The 12,214-nt window shown below is 39.7% G+C and overlaps 3 protein-coding genes across 3 annotated transcripts in view; 1 reads left to right on the plus strand and 2 right to left on the minus strand.

The window, feature by feature from the left end:
* CngA (Cyclic nucleotide-gated ion channel subunit A) overlaps positions 1-12,214 on the plus strand; it is a 74,100-nt gene that overhangs the window by 39,343 nt on the left and 22,543 nt on the right. The window lies entirely within an intron of this gene.
* LOC135944882 (chitinase-3-like protein 1) lies at positions 458-2,611 on the minus strand. Its single transcript, XM_065492100.1, has 8 exons — positions 2,378-2,611; positions 2,155-2,325; positions 1,872-2,104; positions 1,686-1,813; positions 1,506-1,623; positions 1,263-1,448; positions 666-791; positions 458-609 (listed from the first exon to the last, which is right to left on the minus strand). The coding sequence occupies exons 1-8, from the start codon at positions 2,568-2,570 to the stop codon at positions 478-480; spliced, it is 1,287 nt and encodes a 428-aa protein (XP_065348172.1). The 5' UTR covers positions 2,571-2,611; the 3' UTR covers positions 458-477.
* Positions 2,906-6,934, minus strand: LOC135945095 (chitotriosidase-1-like). The gene is made up of 11 exons (XM_065492507.1): positions 6,474-6,934; positions 6,145-6,412; positions 5,996-6,081; positions 5,299-5,939; positions 5,074-5,244; positions 4,562-4,794; positions 4,371-4,498; positions 4,200-4,308; positions 3,883-4,095; positions 3,368-3,493; positions 2,906-3,317 (listed from the first exon to the last, which is right to left on the minus strand). Exons 4-11 carry the CDS (start codon positions 5,357-5,359, stop codon positions 3,165-3,167), a joined length of 1,194 nt encoding a protein of 397 aa, XP_065348579.1. The 5' UTR covers positions 5,360-5,939; positions 5,996-6,081; positions 6,145-6,412; positions 6,474-6,934; the 3' UTR covers positions 2,906-3,164.

Consider the following 12,214-nt stretch of genomic DNA (forward strand, 5'->3'; position numbering starts at 1 on the left):
TTTCCATGATCGTGGGTAAAAAAAATCATCGTCTGGAAAAACCAGACATTTTCGCAGGGCTTCAATGCCGGAAAAACCAGCTATGGAATAAACGTCGGAACGAAAAATTCGTGCGAACCCTGCTGCTACCCGATCTGTTGCCAACTTTTAAAATGAGTGGAGTGTAGTTGCTCTGCTGATTCGTAATAAAATTAATATTTTGAACTTTAAAATGAGCGGTATTGGTTTTTGTGATTTTCATTTAAATTACAATTAGTTAAGTGAACTATCTTTTATGAACTTTTCTCCTGTCTAACTGTTATTAAATGAAGAAGGATGCAAATTTACTAGCTATTTTTCGATTGATGCTTTTTAACCAAATTCAAAATAAATGTCAAGCAGAGATATTTATTTGCTGTGTTATAAGAGTTGCATAAAATTGAAACTACAAAATTTAATTCTGAAGTTTTATTTTTAACGTGAGTAGAATCGTTTTTCTCAAACAACTAAGTTTGCTTTGATAGCCGTCACAAGTGGAAACTTTCCAGCGCCACAAAGGTTTCGAAAGTCGTCCATGTCGAGGGACCAAACCAACACTCCGCCGAGGCCTTGGTCCAGCGCGTACTTGCTCTGTTGAACATTTCGCGTCAGTGACTCGCAGTTGCTGATATCTCATTTTAATATACCTTCATTCCGATTGACTTCATATTGTCGTATCCAACCCACTGATCACTGCGATATGCGTAAGGCACCGCCTGCTCCTCGTCCCAAACTTCGGTCCAATCCGACTGGTTCTTCATGGAGGAGCAGATCTTGCATAACATTTAAAATATTATATAGTAGTTATTTGAAAATTCACCTGATAATTATAAATTTTATTGCCGTGTGCAGTGTGCAAATGAAAATACCAGCGGGGACCAGATTCGTGCGACGCGCAGATATGGCGTCCGGTGGAGTATGGCGGGAAAAAACGGTCACGTGAAAATGCGCGCGAAAAGAAGCAAGTTTTCGTCAATATTTTGACGTATAATTTGCATTACTGGAACTAATTGTGTCTTTTGGATCGTAAAAACAAACTCTTGACACTCGTACGGCAATCCAAAGAGAGCTTTTTGGTTCCCACATTCAGACGCCATCTTGGATCTGCGCAGTGCGATCCAATTTTATCGCACATCTGGCCCCCGCTGGAAAATATGATACATCTGGATTTTATTTAATTTTATGAGTTCACTCTCTTAAATTTCCAAAAGAAATTGAAGTACTACTAAAATCATGATAAATACCTCGCTATACATGAAAACACCTGCTTGGCGGGACCAAGGACCTGGAGTGCCGGGTCCTTTAACCGTCGCACCCAATTCCGTGCTTGACGAGCTTGACAAGGTGTACGTTTGTCCGTACAATGGAATTCCAAGGATGAGTTTGGTCGGATCTGCACCCGACTTGATCCAGTTTTGCACGGTAGCATTCTATGTAAATATCAGCATAAGCAGTTTTTTCATAACAATCCAGATTATATTTCTCACAGTGTTATATCTTTTATCCGTGTCGATAGACGACGCGTACAGAGGAGAGTTTTGGCCAGTTTTCCCTTCCCTTGCCGCGTGGAAAACATAAGTCATTAGATTGATGAAATCCAGGTTACTGCGCAGAGATGACATTTTATAAAAAGGCTTGACACTTAGATTAGATCTGAAAGTAATCACGCGGAGAGTGCCGGTACATCGTAGGAAGTGGAGGTGGCGGACGCCGAGGCAGACACGGCGGCACTCAAAAGGAGCCCTGCCGGCGCGAACTTGGCTCGCAGTTCTTTGATCAGCGACACATAATTAGCCTGGAATCCAATTAATCGGCGCAAAATTAAAAGCAAGTAAAAGTGTCTCCCAACGAACCTTGTCAGCGGGAATGCCACCCCTCTGAGCCGGGTACTCCCAGTCTAGGTCGAGTCCCTTGAATTTGTACTCGACCACGAATTCATAGAGATTATTCACGAACGTCGTCCGCACCGATGTGTCGTTGCAAATGGTGGAAAAGGTGGTGGAACCTTCGTTCCAGCCTCCCAACGAAACCATTGTCACCAGACTAGGGTTAATCTCGCGAAGTTTGTTGATTTTCGTGAAGCCGTCTTTAAAAACAGGCAAATTTATTCCGAAAATTATTTTATTATTTTCTCACTCTGTGAAATGTCAGCAGATTTGTCGATAATCTTGACACTGCCATTCGGATGGGCGCCGATGAAGGCGTAAATGAGATGCGTGCAAAGATATGGGTCCACGAAGCTCGTATTGAAGAAACCGTTGCCTGGGCGATAAACGGACCAGCTGCTGATGTAGCACACGATTTTCCCTGAAAGACGAGAGTTTCGTTGCTTGTTTCTAATCAATTTGGCTCTTCTCACTTTGGGCCAGAGTCGGAGTCGAGAGGGCCAGTAACATGAAGCCGAACAGCGCAAGCTTCGCCATTGTATAGATGGAGGTTTTATTGGCTCCTCTGCCCACTGCTTTTATATTCTGCCAATTTCCTGTGTTTCGCTCTCTGTTTGACGTGTGGCATTCATCATCTTCTGCATCCTTTTTGACATAGTTGGCCATTATATCGACTGTTTCCGTAGCTCATTAGTTAGCAGACAGAGTGGACAAGGCAAGATAAATTATGGAAAGCCCATTCTCTTGTCTGATCTGGTTCAGCTCGAATTAAATGAAATATCAGCCCTCCAGGGATTTTCCACTGCTAATGGGATTTTTCTTTAACATTTGGTTGCATTTTTATTGCATTTATGATTTAATAGCTTAAAATATATTTAAACAAACACTCTAAATAAAATCATTAAACTTGGATGGAGTTATAAGTTTAGATTACTCTCGTGGAACAATTCTCTCTATTATGTGCGGAAGTCTTTTTCAGGCAAATACACGATATAGGGCACCAACCATCAATTTCCACTCTGCTTGCGATGAACCCACACGAGTTAAACGATTTTTTTACAAGCCGTAAACGCAATCTCTCAGAAGCTTAACAGCGGTAGCCTTCGCTTTCTGGTTACGCGCTGAGTGAGCTAGACGCATTTGATTGCAACCGACAGCAGAGCCTACTTTATCTGATTCATTTAATCTGCCTTACAAGAAAAAGCTTCAGTCATTTGCCAAAAAGAAAATGAATTTTATTCCATCAACGAAATAGATAAATCAATATTTAGTGGGACGTTCTCGAGCGGTGAAGTTGGTCTTCAGATTTGTCAAAAGCGGATACTTTCCGTCGCCACAAAGGTCGCGGAAGTCGTCCATATCAATGGCCCAAACCATCACGCCACCCAGCCCCTGGTCACGTGCGTACTGGCCCTACAAATCACAGTCAAAATATTTTTCTTATTTTTTGTTAATCGTGTTACCTTGATTCCGATCGAAATGACATTTTCGTATCCGACCCACTGATTGTTGCGATGTGCGTAGGGCACTGCTTGGGTTGCGTCCCAAACAACGTTCCAGTCGGATTCGCTCTTCTGACTCGTACATATCTGCAGTGCAGATTAAATATGAGATTCTAAGGGAATTTTTTAGTGGATTTCAGACAAAATAATTAATATATAGACACTAAATTTTTACTAATTGTTTTTTTACTCAATGTAATCAGGCGAATCTATTTTACAATTATTTTTTTTACTTCAACGTTGTATGCGAGTAGAAAATTAATTTATAAAATGTGAGCAGAGCGGGTTAATGAAATAATACCACTCTCACAGGATAATAAAAATTTTAAATAGTACATATTGGAAAAAACTAATTGTCAAAATATTCTTCAAGAAATCTCGAGTGCAACCCTAACATATTTTCTTTGATTTTGAAAGATGAAATTTCAGTTTTATTTCGTAAACTACGCATTTTCATAAAACTTTGGGTTGTAAACTGTGCCGTGGGAAAGGAGGACACTTGCCTCGCTATACATGAGGAGACCAGCTTCCTGGGACCAACTTCCTGCAGTGCCAGCACCGCTTGTTGCTGCTCCCATTTGTGTGTCCGCAATGTTAGACAAAGTGAATGACCTTCCGTAAAGTGGGATTCCAAGGACCAGCTTGGTTTTATTCGCACCCAACTTGATCCAGTTTTTAACAGCGGCGTCCTGTTTTGTCAAAAATAATAATTTTTTGTTATATTTCTTAAAAAAAAAAGATAATTTTACTTTAGCTCAAACATTTTTTTAAATTTTGATTTTGGAAATCTCACCGCGTATAAATTATGGCTGGAAGCCCCGTACAGAGGGGAATTATGACCGGTTTTTCCATCCCAAAAGCCATGAAAGTCGTAGATCATTAGGTTAATAAAATCAAGGTTCCTATTGAGATGAAGTTAAATACAAATCGTAAGAGACATTGTTTATATAATAATAATAATCACGCAGAGAGTGCTGGTACATCGTAGGAAGTGGAGGTGGCGGACACGGAGGCAGACACGGCGGCACTCAAAATGAGTCCTGCCGGTGCGAACTTGGCTCGCAGTTCTTTGATCAGCGACACATAATTAGTCTGGAATTGTATATTAATCAGCAAATGAGAGGGAAATCAATGGCAAAATACGCTCGTGCGCACCTTATCAGCAGCAATTCCGCCATTTAGAACTGGATACTCCCAGTCCAGGTCAAGCCCGTTGAATTTGTGCTGAACCAAAAAATTGTACAGGTTGGTCACAAACTTCGCCCGCAAAGTTGAGTTGTTGCAAATGTCGGAGAATATTTTCGAACCTGAGATCCAGCCACCAATCGAAACCATAGTCTTCAGGGTCGGGTTGCTCAAACGCAAATTGTTGAATTTTGAATAGCCATCTTTTCGAATATGAAAAATATTCAATTAAAATTAGCGATGAAAATGGATTATTTTTAATTTTTCTTCTTTAATATTAAAGCAATAGTTAAATTTTCAACCATTTTATCGGCATGAGTTGCTATAAAACAGCCGTGGTTTGCAGAAATTTGTGTTCATCTACTCTTTGCTATTTAAAAAAATATTTTTCAAGATACTGAAATTTTAGAAAATAGCCTCTTAAATTTTTATCTTTCTCGGGGATATTAATAGTACAATCCGAGAGAAAAGCTTCTACTTACTCTTTTTAATGTCGTTCGACGGGTCGAGAATCTTGACGCTTCCATTCGGGTAGGCGCTGATGAACGCGTAAATGAGATGCGTGCACAGTTTCGGGTCCACGAAGCTCGTGTCGAAGTGGCCATTGCCGGTGCGGTACACGGCCCAACTGCTGAAGTAGCACACGATTTTCTCTGAAACGTTCTTTCCAATTGTTTTCTGCTCTCGTCAGTTCAGGTTTTCCTCACTTTGGGTTAGCGTAGGAGTCGAGAAAGCCAGTAGCAAAAATCCGAGCACAATTGGAGCCATTTTGCACCGCTTTGCGCTCAACAGTATTAGCTCGCTTTTGAGCTGTACATGTGCCAGTTTGCTGAGTTTAAAATTTATTTCGATTTAGGCGCACACTTCCAGCTTGCATCCTTTGTCAAAACATAAAATTTAGGGCAACGATAAATTGAGTGACGCTCCAAAACGTGGCAAAAGAAGCGGCCTACTTTGCAAAATGAACCGCCGCGAGTTGAACGATTTTTTTAAAAGCCGTAAATGCAATCTCTCAAAAGCTTAACAGTCCAATCCCATTTTGCCTTCGCTTTTTCTGGTTACGCATTTGATTGCAACCGACAGCAGAGCCTAACGTATCTGATTCATTTAATCTGCTTTACAAGAAAAAGCTTCACTTGCCAAAAAGAAAATGAATTTTATTGCACCAATGAAATAGAAAGACGAATGTTCCAAATCAATATTCGGTGAGTGCGCATATTGCTCAAGCAGTGAAGTTGGACTTCAGATTTGTCAAAAGCGGGAAATTTCCGCCGCCACAAAAGTTGCGGAAGTCGTCCGTCTCAATGGCCCAAACCATCACGCCACCGAGCCCCTGGTCACGTGCGTACTGGCCCAACAAATCACAAGTCAAAATATTTTTCTTGTTTTTTTTAATCGTGTTACCTTGATTCTGATCGACAAGACATTTTCGTATCCGACCCACTGATTGGAGAGATATGCGTAGGGCACTGCTTGGGTTGCGTTCCAAACTTTCTTAAAAAAAGTGTATAAAAATAACTAAATTTATAATTCTCTGGTTTTATGCTTTTCACCATTGATTGATAAAAATTTTAGCTCAAACTTTTGGTGTAAGGATCGTTGGAAGTCCCGTTCAGAGGGGAATTATGACCGGTTTTGCTTTCCCAAGAGCCATGAAAGTTTTAACAAATCGAATTTAATGACATGAGTATAAAATAATAATCACGCAGCGAGCGATGGTACATCGTAGCCAGCGGATATGATGGACGGGTTGGCACTCAAAATGAGTCCTGCCGGTGCGAACTTTTTTCGGAGTGCTTTGATGAGCAACACAAAATTGGCCTGGAATCGAATTAATCAGCAAATGAGGGGGAAATCGATGGCAAAATGCGCTGGTGCGCACCTTGTCAGTCTGAGTAGCTGGAGACTCCCAGTCTAGGTCGAGCCCGTTCAATCACGAAATTGTACAAGGTTGTTCACAAAGGGTATGTCGTTATACGTTCGAGACTTCTTTCCCGCCACCAATCGAAAGCATAGTCTTCAGGATTTCTGCTCTTGTCAGTTCGGGTTTTCCTCACTTTGAGCCGAGAAAGCCAGTAGCAAAAATCCAAGCGTGAGTGGAGCCATGTTGCACCGCTTTAAGCGCAACAGCTCGCTTTTAAGCTGTACCAGATTCCTGTACACGTTTAAAATTCTGTTTTGATTTATGCACACGTACACTCCGCCAGCTTTGCATCCTTTGTCAAAAAATAAAATTTATTGCTGCGATAAATTGCGAGTGACGCTCCAACCCCAACTCCAAAACGTGGCGAAAGAAGAGGTCTACTTTGCAAAATTCCGTTATCAAAGCGGCACACAATATGCTTTTTTATGTTTATCGAGGCGTCATTAGCGCTGCTGGGGATTTTCCCGACAGCAGCAGCATTTTTATTAAATGCGAACGCCCGGCCTTTTCAGTTTGATCCGGCGTGGAAAAGCAGTGCTGAAAAGAAAACATCAGTGCCTGAGCTGCTGACGAGCAGCAACATCATTAGAGCTCCCCTCTGTTTGGGCTTTCTGAGAAGATCCGTCGAGTCCCTTCCCTCTTTTTATTTCATTTGCTGCTATTTGTGCCATTTCAATGCCCGTTTCAGCAGATATTGTTAATGCAAAGCATTTCCTTCGTATGATTGCTGCCTTCAAGCCGCGCCGGGTCCATTGTGCAGCCCAAGATACGTGTGCGCCCTTTGATATCGACCGACCGCGGAAAGCGCAAATCGTATTTTATATGTATGACGCACGAAAATCCATCATTTTCGGGAGAATAACTACCCGCACACGCTGACAGATGTAATGAATTGCATACGGGCGTCGCGTTATTGCCTTGCGCTTCTCCTCTGGTAGAACGAAACAGTTGGATTAAATTTCATAAATATTTAAAACAAAATGCGACTGAAAATCGACCGTAAACGATCTTTGGAAAATTCCCAAGATATTATCTATTTTCTTTGGAGGAAAAGGAGTTGTAATAACGAAGATCAATGAATTCTAATGAGGAATTTTGTTAGTAGAATTATTTACAGAAGACTTTAATCAAACACCAAAACTGAAATTGTTTTACATTCATAAATAATGACAAAAATCGGTTGGACTCTCCCCTTTGAATCGGGTTCTGCACTTTTAAAGAGGATTGATACCGCAAAATCCTGGAAAATCCTTGTTGCCGATGCATGAGCTCCTAGAAGCCAAAACTGACCTATAAGTAGCACTGTTAATTTTAGATAAAATTAAGTGGCTGCAAAGTTAGCATGCTTTTAAAATGGTGAGGACTGTCTCCTCACTTGAAATCCTATTTTATTTCACAACAAAATATTTCCCTAAAAGGTTTCATACGCTATTGGATAAATCTCGACGAGAGGAATATCGAAATCAGCTACAAAAATGTGGTCAAGCGCTGGAAATTTAGGAAAAAATTTGAAATTTTGCTGTAGCAAGGTCCTTTTTTGATTGTTGCAAATTGTTGAACAAATTGTTTATCGATCAACTGCTTCTTGCATCCAAGAATTCAAATAATTTTCAATTGTTGCCCTGTGAAAACTGAATTGACATTTTTCATGCCATCTTTCAGCTGTTAAACAAAATGCAAAATCACAATAATTCAAACCATTGACAATTTTTGGCTCTCCAGAACCACTAGATTGCTATTAAAAAAATAGTATTATTGTATTTTTCATCTCACTGTAAAATACTACGTTTAATTTCCTTCTGGTCTCACCTCCTTTATTTCAAAGGATAATTTCACGGTGAATCAGAATCAGTATAGCTTGAAAGTTCCCGGAGCTAATATCATAATCTCGGCTACGTGTGCTGGCAATTTGAAATCGAGTAGCGTCCAAAATGGTCTTGCTGAGTAAGTGAGCGCCGGGGCGTGCTTCACTGCTCGCCCCAAGCAAGCGCCAAAGTTTAAGCAACGAGAGAAGCCTCGCACATCGGCTCAAAGAGGAACTTTACTAATTCACCTCCTCTCATCCTTTTCCTAGACCAAGCTGCAATTCAGGACATGATTTAACTCGTATTTTTTTAATTATTACTTTTATTTCTGTGTAATTTTAATTTAATATAAAAAAGAGCATGAAATAGCTTTTAATTGAATAAAAAATACAGAATCGAATTGGAATTCACCCCACATTTCAGATTTTTTTAATTTAATTTATGAAAAATAATTTTACATGGAATTTTGTTAAAATTTTGCTGTGGTAAAAGCAACCAGAATTTTCAGCTCCTCAGATAGCATTCGATTGATTTAATTTAACGAGAAATGGGACTTCTTTAATAGCTTAAGTCAAAAATTTTAATTTTGCATAGTTCACCAGTTGCATAAACCCTACGTGTTCGAAGCCGCCAAAAGATGGCGCCACCGTAGACTTTCGATTTTAAGGCACTTCCGCTGCGATTTCAGACTCAATCTAGCTACTGTGCATTCTTCAATTAATTGGCTAATTTTTGACGTGCTGAAAACCAAAATCGGTTCAGCCAATCGCCGTAGAATCGAGAAAAACTATTTTTTGAAATAAAAAATCTTTTCCAACGTTTCTACAGCGAATGGCTGAACCGATTTTGGTTTTCAGCACGTCAAAAAATAGCAAATTAATTGAAGAATGCACAGTAGCTAAATTGAGTCTGAAATCGCAGCAAAAATGCCTCAAACCCGATTAAAACAAAAATTTTAAGAATGTCTGTGGTTGCGCCATCTGTTGGCGGCTTCAATAACTAAGGGTTTATGCAACTGGTCACTAAATTTTACACCGTTTGACTGTATTTACATGTTAAGTTTCGATTCATCTCGTCAAGATCTATTCAACTGTGTATGCAACTTTTCAGGGAAACCTTTTGTTTATTTTTGTAAATAATATATAAGATTTCAAGTAGGGAGACGGTGCTTGCTTGACATTTGGACAAGCAAGCTAAAACTTTTCGGTAACTTTTCTAAAAAAATATATAGATAAAGCTGCTCGGGTCAATTGTGGCCTGAAAACCTCAATCCACAAGGAATTCCGGGCTGCTGCAGTAATCCCCTTCAATACCAATTTCCCCGTTCAGAGTGATCGGTTTACACGCACATTGAAACATTAGCTCGTGCAAATGCGAGATAAACGTCGAGTTGGTCACTCTGCAAACATGATGGAAATCGATCCCCTGCCTGCCTTTCTGGCCGACTGTCCTCTGCGATTTTGCCCATGTGTCGGGGCTGCGGATATATAATTTCTCTCTCGCCACGCACACACAGAGACCGGCCTCCGACGAGAATTGGCAGTCGTGCGAAAATTGCATCGGCCGCTTTGAACCTGCAGAGCTGGCGTCCACGCACACACTCACAAACCTAATTAACGGCTCGGAAATTTCGCACATTCGAGTTTTCCGAGGAAAAGGTATTTTCGCTGCTGCACTCTCTGACCTTTTTTGTGTGCTCAAGAGTGCTCCAGATATCCGAGTGTGTGAAACGTGATATATCGGAAAAGTCTCTTCGCTGCCAAGATAAATAGAAAAGCGAGAGCGCCGCCAGCGTTTTGTCTTTTGTTTGGCCGTCCGAGCGCAATATGTATTTTGCGTCTGGCCCACGCAATATCGAGCGCGCGCGCGCGCCTCTTTGCAGCAGGACACAGAAGGGCTAAAGTTTCTTACATCCCCATTGAAGGAAGCGCCTCGCCGCATTCTTTTCCTCTCGCCGCCGCCGCCGCCAGCCATGAATTGCAAGGCAGTTGAGGCTAATTGCGGCTGAAAAGCAGACACTTAAAAGGGATTTGCTAAGGGTTGGGAATTTTAGACGGAGAAAAGACGGAATATTATTTTATAAGTAGGTTATAAATGAACGGTTTTAACCCTTTTTCCTCGCAATCTTCTTGCCAAAGATTTTGATTTTTAGGGAGTTGCAATATTCTTTTACTAGGGTTGTAGTTTTCAAAAGAGCAATAAGGTTTTATTTAAATTAATTCACTATTTTCAATTTTGATTACTTGAATAACAATTTTTCTTGGTATGAAAAAGCATTTCGCTTAACAGCAGCATCTGAATCATTTTGCCTTTAAATTGTTAAAAGTTTTTTGTATATCCATTTCAAATTCTATCAACTAGATAAAATAGTTTCAAAGTAATCTTTATTATGGTTCTGCAGGGCTATTTTATATCCAGACAAAATAATATCAGTTTGAACATAATTGTTTAAAAGAGAGGTGATTCAATATTTCTTGAGGTAATGTTCTTTTAAAAATTCCTTGAATGCACTTTGGTTTCCGTTGAGACACAAATTCGGCGGAAGATTCTTCCAGAGGCGGTAGCTCTGCACTTGAAAACAGTTTTCGGGCACTTCGACACTTACAAATGGGGCCAGTAGTTTCATTTGATGCGCTCTTGTCCTGCCAAAAAGATTTACATCGTACATTTTGGTTGCTAAATGGCACAGATAAGGCGGACAATTTTTGTATACAGAATTTTGTGTGTCTGCACTAACACGTGCAGATTTCTCCTATCGACTACATTTAATATTTGACATTTTTTATAGAGATCAGACAGTTTTTGGCCACGTTTAACATTATGAATATAACGAATTACATTATACTGCAGTATTTGTAGCTTATTTAATTGACAGGTACTGAGATTACAACACACAATATCGCCATAGTCAAAATGAGGCAGGATTAAAATACGATGCAACAAGAAAATTGTGATTTGAGTCCCTATTCTCTTGTGCTTGAAATGAAGAATAAGCCAAGATGGGAATGATTTAATTGACTTTTTTTTATTTTTAGAACAGGTTGGTTTCTATATAAGTCTTTTAAATTTATTAAAAACCCAGCTTACCAAATAATTTTTGTTAAAAAGTCTTGTTAAAAGCGCCCAGAGTGTATAAACCGTTTTCCGCATTTAACCAAAAAAAAAGACAGAGATGGCGGCGGGTTCGAGGTCGTAATTGAAAGATAAGTTTGGGACGTGAAAGTTTCACGTTGATAACCCAACTTGGACAAAAGTTAGAGTCAATTTTGTTCATATTGCGTCCATCTCAGTTTACCGAGGTGTTGTTTTCTTTCTTTTATACTTGATACCATAAGGGCAGTCTCTCCCCCAACTTTCTCCCAATGAAAAAATTATGGTGTCAGTGATAATGATAATCTATAGGCCTCTGCGACCAGTCCTGAATCTCACATGTAAATTTATTAATTAAAAACTGCAATGTTTTGTTAGGAAAAACTGGGCTGGAATTTAAAATTCATTTTTCCTAGCTGAATTTAGTAAAACTATTATTAAAAAAAATCTGGATACAAAAATAACAACCTGAATTATTATTAAATTTCTGATACATACCTGAACTAGGATAAAAAAATAAAATAAATTTTCTAGAAAAAGAAAAAAAAACTTTTTAATTCTCTCTAACTCAAAAGCGATTTAGACCATTTTTTCAGATTCAAAACGGTTTCGGACTAAAAAAAATGGTCTCAGACAGTATTTAGTGTATCTACTGAAAATGAAAAGAGAAAAAACAGTCTTAAATTCGCAACCCTACGGTGCTGGTGGTGTTGCTCTCACTCGTCAGTCTATTATTACGCGCGAAAGACGGATTGCTGGACCGTGAGATGACACAATGGCGGAAACGTCGTTGCGAGCGAGATC

The sequence above is a fragment of the Cloeon dipterum genome, chromosome X, assembly GCF_949628265.1.
Source record: "Cloeon dipterum chromosome X, ieCloDipt1.1, whole genome shotgun sequence".
Taxonomy (NCBI): Eukaryota; Metazoa; Arthropoda; class Insecta; order Ephemeroptera; family Baetidae; genus Cloeon; species Cloeon dipterum.